Genomic DNA, 17,909 nt, shown 5'->3' with positions numbered 1-17,909 from the left:
GATGACTGTGCCGCTGTGCGCAGCAGATGCCATTTCAAGCCGGTTCCTGCCATTCAAATGGCAGCTCACAGACGCGCGCGTAAGCTGGCCGTCCTCCTTTCGCCTTTGGATGTAGATGACCATGGCAGCAGCGTTTGTGGCGGACTTTGCGGGTGCACCGGGGTCGGCTGGACTGGTAGAAGCCTCTGCAAGCAAGCCAGTTATTCCTGATAGCTTCCATTTTGATGAGGAGAAGGTAAATAGATTTCACTGTTGAAAAGCATAGTAAGTATACTAATGACCAATTGTTGTCTGAATTGGCAGTTCAATGCTGCAGACACGACAGAAAAGAAAGAGTTATTTCTGTTTCAGGTATCATTCAAATTCTCTATATGATGGGTTCAAGGAACTTGTTGTCCTCATTGTGCAATCGGCAGTGGTTGTCTATTTTAGCAAGGGACTTGAATAAGTCGTCGCTGGTAAGCACGTCCCCACCCTTTGTCTCTTGGGCCCCTTTAGCTTGCCCCATGGATATGAAATAGGTAGTCTAAGTCTATTTTGTGCTTCAGGACACCATCAAGGCTGGCCAGGCGGACCTGGAAAAAACTCTTCTGAAATTCCTTGCATCTACAAATCCCAAGCCCTCACGTCCGATTCGCCGACTGATATCACGATGCCTCGTCGTAATATATATGAATGGAGACAGTAGGACTTTATTTGATACGTTGTCGGCAGTGCAGGGGATGATGGTTAATAAGAAGCTAGAAGATCCATCTCTTCGGATGTACGTGTCAGCACCATCCGCAGGCATTACTGGCCGGTTCAATGTTGCTAACTCTTGATATCAGTGCAGCGGTATATTGCGTGGGAATCTTGTCGGAAACACATGGTGGAAAAGTCTGTACATATACCGTGCTCTTCAATTTATCCTATGGTCTAACTGAGGACGCTCCCACTAAACTTAGTTGATGTCCTTATTCCCCGAAACAGTAACGTCACTTCTCAAATTGTACAAGAATGCGAAAGAGTCAGATGTACAGTCAAACGTGAAAGAAGCGCTTAACTATTACGGCAACTGATGTGCGTTTTGCTGTCATAGGTGGCCTTGCGATACGAGACCATTGTCGCTCTGACAAGATCCCTAAAAGGCGCTGGAAAAGGCGCTACGGATGTTATGGTTAAGGACATCGTAAAAGTTGCAAAGGCATGTGTAGCTGATAAGCTCCCGTTGATGAGGATAGTATCGGTAGAGGTAGATATCCACGATTTGCAATACTGCTCGAGACATCTGAGGAACTCACAGCAACGTTTATAAAGCTGCTTCAAGCAGTATACGAGCACACCTTACAGGCACCCCCTGCAAAATTGGATGAGTACGAGTCGTTGCTTGCTACAACCATGAAGGCTCTAGAATCGGCGAACTATGGTGTTCGTCGCGGTATCGCTTCCTTCGTGGCTACCCTCCTAAACCTGTCTCAGCAGCCAATGCAGAAGAAAGCGACCGCAAAGAAAGGTCAGAAGGGTGCAGTGGCCGAGCCAGAGGCTGGCAATGCATCCAGCGCGACAGAGCAGAACATTCTGACGGTCGAGGAGATGCTTGGTCTATTTTGCACTCTCTGTACTAAGGCTACGTCACGAGAAATGCGCGTTGGGATAATAGAGGCGTATGCGGTCACTTTGAAGAGACTCGGAGTCAAGTTTGTGGAGGGGAATTATGCGACTATCGTGAAAAATGTGGTGGATATGGCAACTCATCCGAAACTTACAACAACTCCTGTGGACACCATATTCATGCGAGAATCGGCGGGATTCCTGCTCCGCGATGCTGTAGGGAAGATGCTAAGCGAAGTGGCTCAAGTGAATGCCATGAAAGAACTGGGGAACGGATGGTTGCGGAAATGGCCACCCGTTCTTGGAACGGACGTGGCACCGTCAGAACACGCACTTGTGTGTATTCTGAATGAGCTTGCTGCCCTGTTGATTGATTTGGGCCCTGCTGCAGCGGGAGAAGAGGGTGCTGTGGTTGAGCCGTTATTCAAGCTTGTTGCTCATCCTTCACGATCGGTAAATCTTGCACTGGCGTGGTGCTTACGAGCACTTTCTCTCGCACTTCCATCCCACCTGTCTCAGTTGATCAGCAAGATGATGGCGCTAATTCAAAAAGACTTAGTGCATCTTCATGGAGACAAGCCCGAGTTTCTAAATCGATTCATCGGATATGGAAATGCTCTGGCGGCCTTGATCAGCGCAGCCCCAAGTCATACATTGTACGTGTCATTCGAGATCATGGCCCGTATCTTTGGATTGTCGGTGCAGCTACTCAAAAGTGCTTCAGTGTCGAAGGATTACAGAGCTATGGCGGCACAAACCCGTGTTGCTTGGACTCTTATAGGAGCGTTGATGTGTCTTGGACCCGATTTTGTGCGGGTGCACACGTCTCAGCTATTGTTGATTTGGAAGAACGTGTTTCCAAAGCCAGGTGCGAAAGACAACACCACGAGAACTGAAGCCGAGTGGGAGTATCTTCTTACCAGCAAAGAAGCTGCTCTGGCCGCCTTATATAGCTTCATGATATACAACCCAAAAGAAGTAACATCAACGGACGTCGCCAAGCGGATTGCGCTATTTTTGAACAATACCCTATCCTTCATGTTGGCACTGCCAATTGTGTACACCTCGACCGGCCCTCTACCGCCCGGTGCGCCAAATCCTGAATTGATCTTCGTTCGCATGGAGAGCTTCTTGCGTAGACGGCTATTCGTTTGCTTCAAAGTTCTCAACCCGCCAGCAACATATGAGATGAGCTATTCTCTACTTCTTCGCGCAGCTCTTGACGTGTTTGCACCTGATCCGGAAAAGATGCAGGAGCGGTTTGGTCCGCCGCCTACCTCGCCAGATAAGGCGAACCAAGCCGCCGCTCAGCAATCTCTCTTGACATCTTTGCTGGAAGGCTCTGTTGTGCACGTCGCATCCACTTTAGGCGCTGAGGACCGCGGTATTGCGCGCGTCTTGAATAGGGACACGGATGTGCAGGCCCTCGAGAATCTGGTAATTCCCCTCTTCATGGTGAAATCCTACTGATTATTGAATGCAGCTTAACGCCGTTGTAGATTGAGCAGCAGGTTCCTGGAAGTTTGGAAAATGACCCGCATTGCCTATATCTTCAAACTAAAATCCAGGATACGCCGTCCAACAACATGCATACTTACGAGCTCGTCAATAGCCGTCCAAGTCCGCCGCCAATACACATCGCAACCGTGGACGCGGCCATTGAGCTGTTTGCGCTTTTACTGCCATTACAGAATCCCGCAGTTCAAGAATCTTTGATGGAGCAGTTGATTAGTCTGACGAAGTATCCGGGGACCAAGATACCGCCGGGTCGGAAAAGAGCAATGCAACTGAACATTATGGCCGCTGTAATTGGAGTTCTGAAACATGTGATGGTGAAGAAAGGGGCTCTAGCCAGCGGGAAAGTCTCGGTTGCAATTCGTGACTTGGTAGAAGTGAGTTCATCTTTCCAAATCATGATTCGCTCGCGCTGGTGCGCTAACTAGACTGAACAATAAGGAATTTCTGACGGGTCCTGATCCTGTATTTCGCACCCTATCATGTGAGGTACTTGGTCGACTGGCCCGTATTGTTGGTACAGCCACATTCGTCAATCCTTTGATACAGAATCTCGTGGACAATGTGGTCAAAAACCGCGATCCAGATGTGCGAGCGGGTTCATCATTAGCACTGGGATATATTCTCAGCTATGTTGGTGGAATGGCTGCTTCGTCACAGCTTAAAACTGTGGTGGGGATTCTGCATTCGCTGGCAACCGATCCGCATCCTCTGGTCCACACCTGGGCACTACATTCACTCTGGCTTGTAATCGAAAGTGCTGGTTTGATGTATGGGCCTTTCGTTAACTCGACGCTCTCTGTTGCGGTCAAGTTACTCATGTCGGAAAGCCACGAGATAACTGCCGCTGCCGCAAATGAACAGGGAAAAAACAGTAATAATGAAGTGTACCCTTCCATCGGACGGATTCTTTACGCGTTAGTGGGTGTTATCGGACCTGAATTGCAGATGTCAACAAAAGTCCGCGAGTTGTGCTTCAGTTTGTATGAGGAACTAAAAAACGAAGAGGATCCTTTTGTGGTTGTGGAGGCCATCCGTTGCATCCAGCATTTCATTTTGTTTGCGCCTAAGCATGTGGATATCTTTACATTGATTCCGTTCTTGCAGTTGCAATTGACTGGCAATTACAACACGCAAGGTTATTTAACGCGAAAGGCGGCGGTGACCTGCTTGTATCAGCTCACACAGCGGAGTCCCGACTTAGTGCTAGAGGCCGCGGTCAACAATCAGCTGGAAGAGCAGCTGTTTGCATTGCTGGATATGGAGACAGATGGAACGGTCAGAGACGAGATTAGAGATACTTTAACAAACCTACTGAAGCATGTGGCTCCCGAACGACCGTCCAGATGGCTAGACTTGTGTAAAAGCATCCTGTCCAAAACAGGGGGACCAGTTGGCGCTGCCCCTACTGTCGACATCGCGACAATTGCTAATCCAGCGTCAGTGATTGGCGCTACTCATGAGGAGGATGATGACGATATATTTGGCGTTGATCATTCTGATGCAGAACAAGCCGGTAGAACTGAAGGCGGCGGACCGGCCAGCGCGGTGGGAACTGCGCCTGGTGCTCCATTGAGCATCTCAGCCAAACTCGTTCTCCTGCTGCTTATGCCACGGTGGAGGACCCAAGGTTTCGCATTGGCCTGCCTCCGCCAGCTGTTATTTGTCATGAGGGATACGAAGGTGAAGGAACACTTTGATCTGGGACTGGCAAGAACAGCAGTTGAACGGCAGGGAAGGAAGCTGGATTTGCTTGTGTTCCGATTGGCCGATTTAATTAGGATGGCATTCTCCGCCGCAACGGCAAACGTTAACGATTTGAGGTTGGAAGGATTGAAACTGCTTCGTGAGATCCTAGAGGTATGAGGCAACAGTTCGGAAAAGAACGTGAAGACATTCGAGTGACGTTCGTCTCGCACTCCTAGATATTTGCCGCCGCGCTAGACCCCGATTACGAGGACCATGCTTTATTGGAGCAGTACCAGGTTCACTTGATCAAATAGCGTCGCCTGCTTCGTACCCTAATTTCTGACCATTGTGTCACATCTCAGGCGCAAATTGGCGCGGCTCTTACTCCAGCGTTTGCGAATGACTCCGCCCCGGATGTGCTCAGTTTGGCTTGTCACGTCTCAGCTGTCTACATTGGTAGTGGGATCAATCGGGACCTTGGGACGCTCTCTCGAGTATTGCGACTTCTAACTGCCGTGATGGAGCGTTTCAAAGGTACTGGGTTCTCGCGCTTGCTATGAACTCAGATTTTAACTAAGATTTTGGTCTACGCAGACAATGCCAATACATCAGCCGGTCAAACAACTCCACATGCAGACGTCCTATTACGAATTTCCATTGTCACAGCGTGGGCTAACCTCCATATTGCCAGCTTTACACATCGGTATTTGGAGGAAGTCACGAAGCCCAACCTTCCCACTTTGGCAGACCTTTGGATGTCAACTCTGCAAGATTATGCTAAAGTGAAGCTGGATCCCGATGTTTTGTCTAATGCTGCTGGTGACCCAAGCGCTCGATCTAGCATGGACAGTTATCTGGAGGCAACGCGACATGTTGTTTTACCTGTACGTTGGCTTTATAGACATGGTTATGTTCGTCCGACAGTCCGGCTAATATGCGCTTGGTTTTACCTTAGTTTTACCGAAAGTCTTGGCTCTTCATTATGCAAGCGTTGACAAGTTTAGTGGATACGCAACCCGATCTCTTTGTAAAGCAGCTACATGGGACAGTACCAGAGGAAGATGTACGATTACCAAAGACTTTCTACGTCCTTTTTGGACTCTGCGTCGAGGCACTTTCAACCACGGGCCTCGGCGCGGGCGGTACAGTCAAGCTAGGTGGAATTCCGGGATTGACAGCTGGCGGAAACATATCAAATACTGCTGCCCAGAAGAGTGAACGAGAAGAAACAATCATGTCAAAAGTGTGTCTGGAAAGTCTGAAGAGGCTTTTGACCCCAGTGGTAGTGGGGCATGAGTTCCTGGATCCGGTAAGGAATGGGTCAATAGCCAATTGCGAGCACTCATGCGAACACGAAATTGAGAAATTCAACTAAATCTTTGATTGTCTTTACATTAGCCGATGTTTTTGGAAGTGATGAACCTTTTTGATAAGCTTGTGCAAACGGAAGATGTTCCTGTCCAAATACATGTAGTCCAGATTGCTAGGCAAATAGTCTTGGAATTTGGCGACTATCTTGTAACAAATGACGCGGGGCTGAGCTCCCATGAGGGTTCGTTATCAAGGTATGCAACCAGTGATTTACCTCTCCTGCTAGTTTTTCTTGGTGTTCGTGCGCTTATCTCGTCCTTGTTAAAGCTCATTAGATACCGCTGGAAGTCCCTTGACTGAGAATCTCAGCATCGCTTCAGTGAAAGGGTTGAACGCGAAAGTGTACAAGGTCGTCAAGCTGCTGTTTGATGTATTTGCGTACCACGTGCCCACTCTTTCCAACAACCCTACCTCGACCGGTAAGAGCTATTGATCGAAATTCGAATAACTCTTCGACCCTAATTGTCTTTGAAATGTGCTCAGTCACTGCAAACAGAAATCTTACCCCTGACACAGTCGCGCTTCTGTCCTGTGCATTGGATACTCTGACTGTGCTGACGACGTCAGTAGGCGTTCGGGAACAATTCAGTGCCGAACTGGTTCCGATTGCGTTCTTTTTATATCTGGGTACGCAATGGATCATTCTCACCCGAAAGAAGATTGCTTAACCATAAGTTTTATAGCTATATTGAGCAACGACAAGTTCCAGGAAGACCTGGCACCCAGAGTCTTGCTGTATGTCAAAACATGTGTCGATGCCCTGGACAATGCACAACCGGGCAATGAGGATGCACGTCGGATTATCGCTCAAACGCTGCAATCTGCCGTGTCGACGTTACTGGACATATTCGACTACGAGATGTTAGTGCTTCTTTATCGTCAGTACATCTATCCATGATTGCTAACCGTGTATTCCCGATAGCTGGACTACAACAGCGGATTCATCCTCGCAGGAATCTGATGAGGTTAATTCTGTCATGATCAAGAACGGCTTGCTTGCCTCGGTCGTGATCATTACGTCCAGTCCAATGTTGAGCCATCATCCGGGCAACCAGGAGCGCCTTGTAAAGTGCCTGGGGAGATCGTTGAGGCATTTCAGTGAGCAGGTAAGGCGAAACCACGTGTGAATTCTGGGTTACTAGCCGATGTTCAACAACTATCATTTTGACTTTACAGCTGCCGTTGATATCCTTACAATGCATACGGACTCTGCTTGTCGCGACTGCGAAGTCTACTTTGATGCCAGCGTGGTTGGGGGTCATGTATGTGCGACTCTTGTTGCCACTGGTGACAGCATGGCTGCTGGATTGTGCTGAAGAACTCGCTGGATCGAGTGCACCATCGACAAAGGTTCCCATCATTGAAGAGGGATTGAAAATGCTACTGCTGTTTTATGGAATGGCTGAACTGCAAAAGAAAAGTAAGCTTTTTCCACAAGAAATTTGGGTTTTGGGATTAACTTAACAATGTCTTTTCTTGCATCTGAAGAGCTAGCCCTGTTATCTATTGTTGTTCCCGTCTTTATCCATTTCATTTCGGATTTTCCTGATGGTCAGGTGCCATCCTTCACATCATCCAGTGCTCGTCAACTTCATATCTTCGCCTGTCAAACACTGCTACAAGTTGCAGCGCAACACCCTCAACAATTCAAAGTGGCAATTGCAGGGCTTAAAGAAAGCCAAAGGGATATTTTGCAGAGGGGATTACAGAGCGTTGTTACACTACAACAACAAAATGTAGGAAGGGAGAGGGACAGCGTATCCGGACTCGATAGCGGGGTAACAGAGGGCGACAGGAACGCTACACCCAAGATCGCGTTGAAAAGTTTTGCAAACTTCGGATAGTTATTTGAGAATCCTATTACAGTTTATTTTTATGACTCGCAACAATACACTAAAACTTTCAAGAATGGAAAATGTTGGAGGTGTGGTGCTGTTGGGGATAATGCCGACGTCCTTTCGACAGAGCATCTGGCCCGTAGTTCTCTGAACTTGGGGCAAGGACGCTATTCGACGGATTACGTTTAATGGCGGAAGGGTGGGACGGGGTATATTCTTCATGGCTCATCATAGAGGCACGACCCTGGCCAGAGCCAGATCTCCCTAGGGCCCTTGTCTCGTCCAACCTATCCACATTGCTCTCAGCACCGAAGGGAGGCTGGCCGGGGCCGCTCAGATTAAAAATGTCGCTGGCAAGACGATAGTGGCGAGACACTGGCGCACTGATTGGAGGTGAGGATCCAAAGACGTTCGACTGGTTTTTATCCGTTCGGTAGCGTGAGCCAGCCTGCTTCGAGGTGGAAGGTTCTTCAGCCTGCACATTAAATACATCGGTGTAGGAATCACGGAGACTTCGCTTGCGGTGACTTGCCGCACGGTCAAGGTAATCCGCTTGGTTGCTGATTGCATAGCCATCACCAATGTGAGATGTATTTGTCATAGAGTTGTAAGAAGACATGATAGGCTCATGGTAGGTGCCAAAAACGATTTGAGAACGCCCGCCTGTTGTCTTGTTGCCGCTTGGTGAGTCTACAGGCGTGTGCCGTTCATCTTTTCCCTGGTTGGGATATTCGAACTCGTCTTGTCCCCAAGGCTGCATGCAGTGCATCAGTAAACAAAATTATTCTGAACTGTTAAGGTCTTACCGTTCTGAGCATTTCTGAAAAGATCTCGGAATGAAAGGTTTGTCTGAGTGAAAAGGTTTGTTTGGCTGGGCCTGTATTAACGCGCTATCGTAATGCGCGGGGCTTAGCCACGTGGATGTCCAGCCGAAACAGAGTTCGGGTGCTTGCATGACATAGTGCATAGTGCCTTTAACAATCATCCACTTGACGAGTTTCAAAATTGGTTATCTTGCAACTGTCCATTTCCAGAAGGACCTGTGATTGGATAACTATACAACCAATTCCAATGAATGCTGGGACCTGATTGCGGTGATTCCACGCTAGTTAAGGAGTACAAATATGGCAGACTGTTCAATATTTATATTGAGTCAGAAAGTGCACATTGATTAAGGAAGCTATATCTAGCTTATTCTTCGTCTGCGTCCTCGTTGTTATCCGCCTCCGCAATGTTGAAGTAGCGGAGTTCGTACGCAGTGCGCGCAACACTGATGACACGCACCCAGTCCCTGAGTTGGTGCTTCTTCAAGAACTTCTTGGTAAGGTACTTGATGTAGCGCTTGGAGAACTGGATGCTGGGGGAGGCAGTGACGGTGATAGTGCCTGAGCCGCCACGGGTAATGGTGATGGAGTCACCAAGGTTGCCAGTGCGGCCGTTGACCTTCACACGGTCGTGAAGGAATTTCTCCTATAATGATCGCATGGCAAAATAAGCATTTGTCTGAGACATCAACCGACTCAACAAATACACTTACGAAGGAAGCAGTGTCGAAGATACCGTCATTGGCCGGGCTGGAACAGTCAATGGTGTACTTGACTGGGGCCTTCTTGGCCTTGTTATCCTTCTTCTAATCACCCACAACAAGAACCAGACTCACTTTAATATCAAGCAGTCGAGCAAACCCGGGCTCCAGCCGCACAGTAACGTGTGGGGAGTGTGGCTACTCTGTCGCTTGCAGCGTGTTGCTCCTTGCAAAAGGCAGAAACTGCAGCAACCCCATCACAGCAGAAGTGACAGCACACCGGGACCAATTGAAAGGACTGCAGAAACACTTACGGTGACAGCCATTTGTTTAAAGAGAAGCGACGGGAGATCTCGAGATCCAAGCGAGTTGGCCGTAGAGAAGCGTAGGAAGGAAGAAGGACGAAGGGGCTCAGCGCTGGGCAGAAAATTAAAACATTAGAAAAAAGAGGTATCACGTGCTAGGTTCCAATGCAAAGTGTGGTTGGATCCCAGTTCCACACCAACGGCGCGCAGGAAGCGGCTTCCCAACAGGTTTCACGAGGCCGCGAAAGCCCGCTCCAAACTTGACACATCCTTTGGCCATCGACGGGTGTCGCTGTCTTGCAGATCCTTCTTCCTTTCTACCAGTGTTGCAAACATGCCAGCGCCAGCATCTTCCCATATCGGCATCGCGAACTTGCCTAATCAGCGGCATCGGATCGTGTCGCGGAAAGGCGCTAATTTGACTGTTATGGTCGTCGGTATGTCTTGGAAATGGCGAAACTATGTGCTATAACTATATCAGCGCGATTTATGCAACCGTGGTTAAGGTGAATCCGGCTTGGGAAAAACAACGTTCATCAACACCCTTTTCACAACCCTTCTTCGAGAGTACAAAAAGCCTGAACATCGCTTCCAAAAGCAGCTGGAACGCACCGTACAGATTGACGTCGTTCGTGCTGGTTGGTTACGCGAGTAAACAGGATGATTTGGAGCTCTTTGTCCATTTTTCTAATACCTTGATGGTTCTCAGAGATCGAGGAGAAGGGCTTCAACGTACGTTTGACGGTCATCGACACTCCCGGTTTTGGAGACTACGTGAATAATCAGGATTGTTGGGTTCCTGTGGTCGAATTCATTGATGAGCAACACCATAACTTCATGATGCACGAGTCGCGTGCGCAGAGGCAGGAGAAGGACGATCTTCGAGTGCACGTTTGCTTGTATTTTATTCAACCAACTGGTCATACGTAAGTGAGAGATGATACGGATTAGTGTTGACAAGTCTCTGATGATTCTCATGACTTTCCTGGCAGTCTGAAGCCCTTGGATATCGAAGTCATGAAACAGTTGGGCTCACGGGTAAATCTCATCCCTATTGTTGCAAAAGCCGACACTTTGACCCCTGGAGACTTGGCGATTTTCAAGGATCGGGTATGCATGCTATTAACCTGTGCCATGCTTTGTATTGCATCTAATTGTGAAGTAATTGAAGGTTCGGGACTGTCTGTCTACCCACAACATTACCGTGTACAGCCCGTCTGTGCAGAGCGACGATGAAGAGAATACACGAAGGAACCAGAGTATACTGGTGCGTTTTAACGGCGATGAGGGGCATACTACGTGGTGCCGTTACTGATGTGTGAGATTTAGTCCGCCATGCCGTTCTCCGTTATTGCAAGTGAGCAAGATGTGGTCGTTAATGGGGAAAAGGTCCGGGGTCGTCAATATCTATGGGGCGTTGCGGAAGGTATGGGTCAAGAAATACTTTTATCAGCATATCTGCCGTCCTTCCTAATGGTATGCGCTCTAAGTTGAAAATGAAAGCCACTGCGATTTCAAAAAGCTCCGTAATCTCCTTATCCGGTAGGTATGAGTACGTATGAAGCTGTCTTGAATTTGATACTCATTACAAGACTATTCGCAGCACCCATATGCACGATCTGATCGCCAGCACCGAGGAAAATCACTACGAGAACTTCCGTATAACCAAATTGACAGCTGAAGGGCGATCGGATGATGACCCAGCCATGAGGGCACGGAAAGGGTTGGAGACGAAGATGAAAGAGGAAGAGGAGGCTTTGCGAAAACGTTTCACCGAGCAGGTCCGCATGGAGGAGAACAGATTCAGGCAGTGGGAGCAGCGGGTAAGTGCTTGCAAGTTTTCTGCAATTTTGATGGAAATTGCCGATAACCGTGTTCTTCTTAAACAGTTGATTGCCGAACGTGACCGCCTAAACAAGGACTTGGAAACGCAGCATAAATATGTCAAAGCTTTGGAGGAAGAACTGGATGAACTTGTTGCACAGAGAAGGAAATGATCTGAATATAGAAACACAAGAACTGCGTGGGCGAGCCCCGCGTTCCCAAAAAGAGTTTAGAGTGGACTTTTTATTCCTCATCATGTTTATATCTTAAAAGCCGGATGTTCTACGTGGGTTTACGCTACTGTCGTTGATAAAGAATATAAAAAAGACATCTATCTATGTAGCCTTACGAATGTGAATTGTTGTTTTTTTTTATGAAGTTGATAGCTTGCCCATAGTTGCGTAAGTGACCAAATCAACATTCTACGGCTAGGTTTCTCAAGAACGGGACAACGGGAATGTCTTTTCGTACACGGGTGTATCTGGATGTGCACCAAGACAAATGCATAGTGTCAACCGCTAAGCCTTTTACCAGAATCGAAAATGCGCACCTTGATAGTCATTTACGAAGAGGGCATAGGTGGCAGTCGGGGTACTTTGGGTGGTGTCAATTGTAAACATGGCCCATTTGATGTTTCCAGGGCGCCAAGCAAAGATTTTCTCGTCCTGACCTGTTTCTATATATGTATCGATGGGACTACAATGTGACATGTATAAGCATGTAGGATGCGAGCTTGATTGACGACACGAATGCCTACCTATAGAAAGCCTGTAGCGGGCTAATCCGATTCGAGAGTGGGTCATGCAAATTGTTGTATTCGAAAAACCGCTGCAGAAACAAATACCTTGTACTGAACTCAATGACATTGCCTGGCAACCGCGTGATAGCGACTTCATGTCGGTCGCCGCTGATCGCCAGCACATTCTGGATCCGGTTCCTCGATATAAAATCTAAAATCTCCTGCCGCTCCTTTAAAGGGAAACTTCATTAATCCGCGAGTTGTAGAACGTTTTCAAATGTAATTCCTACTTTCAAGAATCCTGCCCAGGTATCGGTATGCTCCCACTGCCAATTTTGGGTAAACGGAACCGAACTGACTAGAAATTTAACAGTATGTGTAGAATTAACTGTGTTGCAGATATGTCAGCGAGAGTATCGGGAGTTTCTATCAGAGCTCGCAGCCACTATACCTGCAAGTAACCAATCTTTCAACCTTGTCTTTTGTTTCTCCCCGAGCATTGTTTCCTCTTCGCGATTTCTATATCCTCGCGCATCCATAACAAAGAAAGCTGTATCTCCAAACTCATATTCAAAGACAGCACTGACATTGGCGTCCTCATGGGGGTTGGACAGCCCAGCATATTCATTGAAGGCTTGGAATGCCGCAGGATAGGGCTGCTGGCTATCCCATTCCCAGTTGTTCAACACCTCGTGGTCATCGTAGATTGTCATGAACGGCAATCTGATGCCAATGTGGCATTAGCCACTGCCTAACGAGCCCGATGACATGAATATGCGCACCTGCTGAAAGTCTTCCGGAAATCAGGTTTAGAATAGAGATAACGATAATGCCAGCGGTAGGTGTCCACGTCCGTTCCATATAGATATGGCGCGTCTACAAAAGAAGTTGCGTATCAGCTAACCAAGCGGGAATCTGGGCAAGACCAGCATTGATCTCACCAGCATAGATTAAATCTCCCAAGAACATGACGAAGGATAGGTCCTGACGCCCCATTTCATGGAAGCCTCGTAGCCCCTATAGGAAAGGCCGCATAAGTTTCGCGGAGCTAACTCAATGGCCTGGTTGGTCGCACCTTGGTCCCGTAGGGAAACCCGGGCTTCACACATGACGTATAAGCAAACGAAAACTTGGCTGGAGCGCGATCCGGCGGAGCCGTCTTAAAGTACATATCTCGCTCGTCGGACTCAGGAAATAGGGACCTCCCTGTTGCCACCGACCGCCACCGATACCGGTATTGAGTTTCGGGAGACAGTCCCGTGCACTTGACTGAAGCAGTATAATCAGAGCTCGGGCTAACAGCAACACTCGACTCGCAAGATTGCCATCCAGTGTCTCCCTCTACCCGCTGGTATTCCAGTTGAATTTGGTGCTCGGTCGGGGACCTCACAAAGATTTTTGCAAAGTCTGGGCCGATTCCTCCAACTCTTGAGACGAGTAAATCATAGTTCTTTTGGAATAAATAGTCGCTGAATGTGAAGTCCAAACACAGGCCGAATAAGACTGTGTTTGTGACGATCGCCAACACCATCAATGCTGTCCGTAGCTTCCGCTTTAGAAGAAAGTGCTTCAAGCCTTGACCAGGAGCACCATCAGAATTGCGTCAGATCCCTGCATCGACCTTAAAACAACGCACCTATCACATCTGTACCTTCGCTCGTCTCCGAGGAAGGAGACGGACTTTCGGACCTGCCCCCCGAATTCCTCCTATTCCGCAAAGTGGACTCGCGTGAAGAAGCGTGTGCATCGGAAAGAAGAGCTGTAGCCTCATCAGCGTCGGTTCCGTTGCGCAACGGTGCAACAGACTTCCTTCTCTTCGGTTCACTTCCTTCACTTTCGTTGGTGTACCATACATAGATCAGCACCGGAAATAGAACGACTTGAAAGATATATGTTAGGATGATAAGACGCAAGACTTGCTGTGAGGCAATGCTGTGGGCAAAGACATTAAGTATGGGATATCCACGCTATTGGTTGTGAAATGGCATGACCATGTTGAAGCAACTCACAGTTTGAGCAGAATGGGGGCCAAAAGGGCATGGAAGACAGCGGCCAACGAATATATCCAAGCAAGCGTGGTAAGGAGAACTACCGCCATTATCCTTAAATGTCAAAGGTGCCTGCTGCAAGTGCTGCGGCTTGGGGTGGTTGAAAAGTCCAGGAAATGGGCAACGGAAACCCTCCACAGCACAGCAGCGCATCGCGTAAGTGGCGACTGAGTCATTGACCCCCCTCCCACGTGCTTGATCACTGGCACTCAGTATTCAATAGACGAGATCTAACATTCTTTAGGGGAATAAAGCGTCTGGTAATACTTTTCCATACAAGACATCCCATAAGGGCATCACCGTTGGTAGAGTCTCAGGTGCTAGATCCGGCCATTCCGTCAGAATCTTGGCTAAAACTGCATGCCCAAGTAGCCGGTTCCCAAGATTTGCGAGATGAACTCCATCCGACAACACCGCATCCGCCTTTTCCTCATTATATGTAGCTCCCTCACCAAAATAGACTTCCCAGGTGTCCAATAATGGAACTTTGGCTTCGCGTGCAACTTCTATGCAAGCATTTCTATACTGCAATGTGTTCGATACGCTCAAATTAATGCTACGGCCCTTCTGTCCGCAATGCTTCTGCCATTTTCCTTCGTGTATAGGTGGAGGTGTGATCAACAGGATCCGCGTATTGGAGGAAAAGTTCCGAATGGAAGCAATTATGGAATGAAGATTGTCTCTGTATGCAGAAAGGGGAACATGTTGCTGTGGCCAGAATGGTAGAGTGGCATCATTCGCTCCGAGGAACACGGTTACCAGACGTATCTGCGCTCCAGGAGAAGGAAGAACGGTGCGAAGAATAGGTGCAATGATATGCTTGCACCATTCAGTATTGTATCCTTGAAATTGATTGGTGAGATATGCGATCGTCCCCTTTTGTATAGTGTCCACTTACCAGAAAACCCCCTATTGACGACGTCCAGCTTCCGCACGTAAGAGTTAGAGAGGAAGGCACCCCATCCTTCAATTTCAGGATTGAAGCTCCATTGTGTCAAAGAGTCTCCAAAAAGCAATATCTGGTCCAAGTGAATGGCACGAAGAGTGTCCGTCTCGCTTTGATGCTGGTCCATGGTAATGGGAAATAATGGCTTACCCCCATCGCCTCTGTGATGACTACCCAGGATGACTCATGCTGTTGGCATGGCTGGCGGAGAGGAAATTACCTTCTGCAAACATCTGAACATTTTAAGCAGATCCTCGTGCCATGCACTGGTATAGCCGCTTTAGTCGTAAACTTGTACAGCAACACAGGCATCCAGCTCTTACGGTTCTACGACAGAAATGCGCGGTGTCCTATCTTTCGACCGTTGCAACGTTGCCATCAGCAGGTAACTCTCTTTGTCTGGTCTCCCACACTAACAGCAAGAACTCACCGAGCGTTCCTTCGTTGGAAAGGAAAGGTGGAATGCTACATATCTAAAGAGACGGACCCTTGGATCAATTTAGCGTTTGAAGAATGGTGAGACCTTTCTCTTTGCATAATGCGTCGCCAGCAGCTCATTCTTTTAGCCTATGTGGTCTGAAGGTTGTTCCGAAAATCAAACTCAGCAAGATATATCCTCTACCTATGGCGAAACCAGACATGTGTTGTTATAGGGAGAAACCAAGTACGTGAGCTTCTCCGCGTCAGCGGTGGATGTTACTAATTGGCCATTCAACCAGAATCCCTGGAAAGAATGCCACTTGAAACTAATGCAAGATGATGGTGTACCACTAGTCCGAAGACGGAGTGGTGGTGGAGCTGTGTACCATGTATGAGGATAGGGGATAGAGGCTGATCCAAATCGTTGCGCTAAACTACAAGTTTGGCGGCGAGATTAGGACATTGGTAACAGCAACTACACGATCTTTATGCCGCGAGATGAGTTCGATCGTCGAACGAATGCTCAATTAGTTTGCCGGGGACTGCATCAACTGGACATCCCAGCCTCGGTGAATGAGAGGCACGATCTTGTCATTGGCGACAAAAAAGTTTCTGGCTCCGCGTACAAACTAGTTAATGCGCGAGCTTACCACCATGGAACGATGCTTATTGACGCGGATCTTACTGCTTTAGGTCGGTACCTTCGGCCTCCACCGGTAAAGTTTCAGTGATACTCTTGTGACAAAATCTTTTGTGTACTGAACTACAAGATCCCCAGAAAAATCTTGTCGGAAAAGGGGTTGAAAGCGTACGATCAAATGTGACACGTTTACGGGAGCATTCATTCACCGTCGATCATTTGTCATTTTGCGAGGCGGTGGCTGGAGAGTTCTATCGAACTCATGGTGTGCCATGGCGCGAGGTAATGTCCGTCACTCATCTATTGCAAGTTTGGCAATGGTGGTATACCGATCTGACGAGATCGCATCATACAGCCGGTTGAGCTTACGGTGGACCATATGAAAGCCAACCCGAAAGTGAGAGATTACTATGATGAGATTCGGGTAAGAAACTAATTTTTGAACACGACTGCCACTCGTCCTAACTGCGCTTTTGTTCGAAGACTTGGGAATGGATCTATGGCCAAACACCAGATTTTGCGCATCGACTGGAGCGGTCGTTCCGTTGGGCTGATGCGGTAAATGTTCCACAAATTCTAACTCAATACCAGCCCCTTCACTACAACCTTCAACGATTCCACCGTAGGATATCCTTATGAATGTTCACAGAGGCATGATAACGGAAGCAAATGTTTCCCTAAAGTCGGAGCGCCATATTGCTGTAGCGTCACGGTTATCAGAGTGTCTTCAAGGTGCGCCTTTGCACATATCTGAATATTATGTTGCAGAGCATGTTTGCCTAATCCATACATTTAAAGGTACGCGCTATAGTGAAGACGGCATTCGTGAAGCGTTTGGCATGTTGAAGGAAGATTTGATATTGGGTACCCGAGATCTTGAAGAGCTGGAAGAATTACAGGAATGGTTGGAAATCTCCTTGTAGTATTAGATTGTTATCATCTGAACGTTATTTCGCGTTACATAGTGTGTGGGCAAGAACGACTGTCAGTCTGCATATAGATGCAGCCACTGGATCGAATGAGATGAAATGCAAGATGCCTCCCTCGATTTAGGCAAATGAACTATGCAAGATGCTCGATCATGAGAAAACGGGTCCAATATGTGTGGCCAGTATGAAAAACGGGTCCAATACCTGCAATCAACGGATGGCAATTACTATCCCTTGCAGCCATCTATGAGAGGAATATTCTGCAGTTGCCACCTGCATGACGATACATGACTCAATATATCCGCTCTTTTTCTATATAAACCCCTCCTCTTCTTCTTCCCTCTTGTTTCTTTAACCTCGACTCGCAAGCATCTGCCAACGCTCAACTCTCAAGTCCATCATGAGAATCCTGCTCTGGTGCCGAGGACCTCGCCCACCCGACTACAAAAACAACATAACCCCTCGCAAATGCTGCTACTACTATATTGCTACGATCGCAGGTATGCATTATCTTTGTATTTTCCCACGCG

The 17,909-nt window shown here is 47.9% G+C and overlaps 7 protein-coding genes across 7 annotated transcripts; 3 read left to right on the top strand and 4 right to left on the bottom strand.

The window, feature by feature from the left end:
- Positions 1-121: 121 nt before the first annotated feature.
- SPPG_03877 (uncharacterized protein) lies at positions 122-8,080 on the top strand (the record flags this gene model as incomplete). The annotated part of the gene is made up of 21 exons (XM_016752126.1): positions 122-235; positions 304-351; positions 417-458; positions 549-763; positions 828-876; positions 945-1,013; positions 1,079-1,231; positions 1,297-3,027; positions 3,090-3,482; positions 3,547-4,965; positions 5,031-5,090; positions 5,157-5,328; positions 5,389-5,678; positions 5,750-6,103; positions 6,193-6,359; positions 6,433-6,584; positions 6,649-6,792; positions 6,849-7,026; positions 7,088-7,271; positions 7,342-7,585; positions 7,654-8,080. The coding sequence occupies 21 exons, from the start codon at positions 122-124 to the stop codon at positions 8,007-8,009; spliced, it is 6,534 nt and encodes a 2,177-aa protein (XP_016608803.1). The 3' UTR covers positions 8,010-8,080.
- Positions 7,864-8,857, bottom strand: SPPG_03876 (uncharacterized protein). Its single transcript, XM_016752125.1, has 2 exons — positions 8,810-8,857; positions 7,864-8,757 (listed from the first exon to the last, which is right to left on the bottom strand). The coding sequence occupies exons 1-2, from the start codon at positions 8,819-8,821 to the stop codon at positions 8,068-8,070; spliced, it is 702 nt and encodes a 233-aa protein (XP_016608802.1). The 5' UTR covers positions 8,822-8,857; the 3' UTR covers positions 7,864-8,067.
- Positions 8,858-9,024: 167 nt separating this feature from the next.
- On the bottom strand, positions 9,025-9,941 carry SPPG_03875 (uncharacterized protein). Its single transcript, XM_016752124.1, has 3 exons — positions 9,843-9,941; positions 9,541-9,633; positions 9,025-9,473 (listed from the first exon to the last, which is right to left on the bottom strand). The coding sequence occupies exons 1-3, from the start codon at positions 9,852-9,854 to the stop codon at positions 9,195-9,197; spliced, it is 384 nt and encodes a 127-aa protein (XP_016608801.1). The 5' UTR covers positions 9,855-9,941; the 3' UTR covers positions 9,025-9,194.
- Positions 9,942-10,059: 118 nt separating this feature from the next.
- SPPG_03874 (uncharacterized protein) lies at positions 10,060-12,002 on the top strand. The gene is made up of 9 exons (XM_016752123.1): positions 10,060-10,270; positions 10,340-10,471; positions 10,543-10,759; positions 10,826-10,943; positions 11,005-11,100; positions 11,163-11,259; positions 11,324-11,375; positions 11,437-11,656; positions 11,723-12,002. Exons 1-9 carry the CDS (start codon positions 10,168-10,170, stop codon positions 11,828-11,830), a joined length of 1,143 nt encoding a protein of 380 aa, XP_016608800.1. The 5' UTR covers positions 10,060-10,167; the 3' UTR covers positions 11,831-12,002.
- Positions 12,003-12,094: 92 nt separating this feature from the next.
- On the bottom strand, positions 12,095-14,494 carry SPPG_03873 (uncharacterized protein; the record flags this gene model as incomplete). The annotated part of the gene is made up of 11 exons (XM_016752122.1): positions 12,095-12,138; positions 12,208-12,353; positions 12,415-12,435; positions 12,502-12,626; positions 12,687-12,784; positions 12,848-13,119; positions 13,179-13,272; positions 13,338-13,413; positions 13,472-13,971; positions 14,033-14,328; positions 14,406-14,494. 11 exons carry the CDS (start codon positions 14,492-14,494, stop codon positions 12,095-12,097), a joined length of 1,761 nt encoding a protein of 586 aa, XP_016608799.1.
- Positions 14,495-14,684: 190 nt separating this feature from the next.
- SPPG_03872 (uncharacterized protein) lies at positions 14,685-15,517 on the bottom strand (the record flags this gene model as incomplete). The annotated part of the gene is made up of 2 exons (XM_016752121.1): positions 14,685-15,286; positions 15,343-15,517. 2 exons carry the CDS (start codon positions 15,515-15,517, stop codon positions 14,685-14,687), a joined length of 777 nt encoding a protein of 258 aa, XP_016608798.1.
- Positions 15,518-15,651: 134 nt separating this feature from the next.
- Positions 15,652-17,373, top strand: SPPG_03871 (lipoyltransferase and lipoate-protein ligase; the record flags this gene model as incomplete). The annotated part of the gene is made up of 10 exons (XM_016752120.1): positions 15,652-15,775; positions 15,843-15,906; positions 15,973-16,054; positions 16,110-16,199; positions 16,269-16,526; positions 16,589-16,732; positions 16,806-16,874; positions 16,934-17,008; positions 17,077-17,182; positions 17,249-17,373. The coding sequence occupies 10 exons, from the start codon at positions 15,652-15,654 to the stop codon at positions 17,371-17,373; spliced, it is 1,137 nt and encodes a 378-aa protein (XP_016608797.1).
- Between the last annotated feature and the right edge of the window lie 536 nt (positions 17,374-17,909).

Source organism: Spizellomyces punctatus, assembly GCF_000182565.1.
Source record: "Spizellomyces punctatus DAOM BR117 chromosome Unknown supercont1.6, whole genome shotgun sequence".
Classification (NCBI taxonomy): domain Eukaryota; kingdom Fungi; phylum Chytridiomycota; class Chytridiomycetes; order Spizellomycetales; family Spizellomycetaceae; genus Spizellomyces; species Spizellomyces punctatus.
Note: the sequence above shows the minus strand (reverse complement) of the source record. Positions and strands in the feature narration are given on the sequence as shown.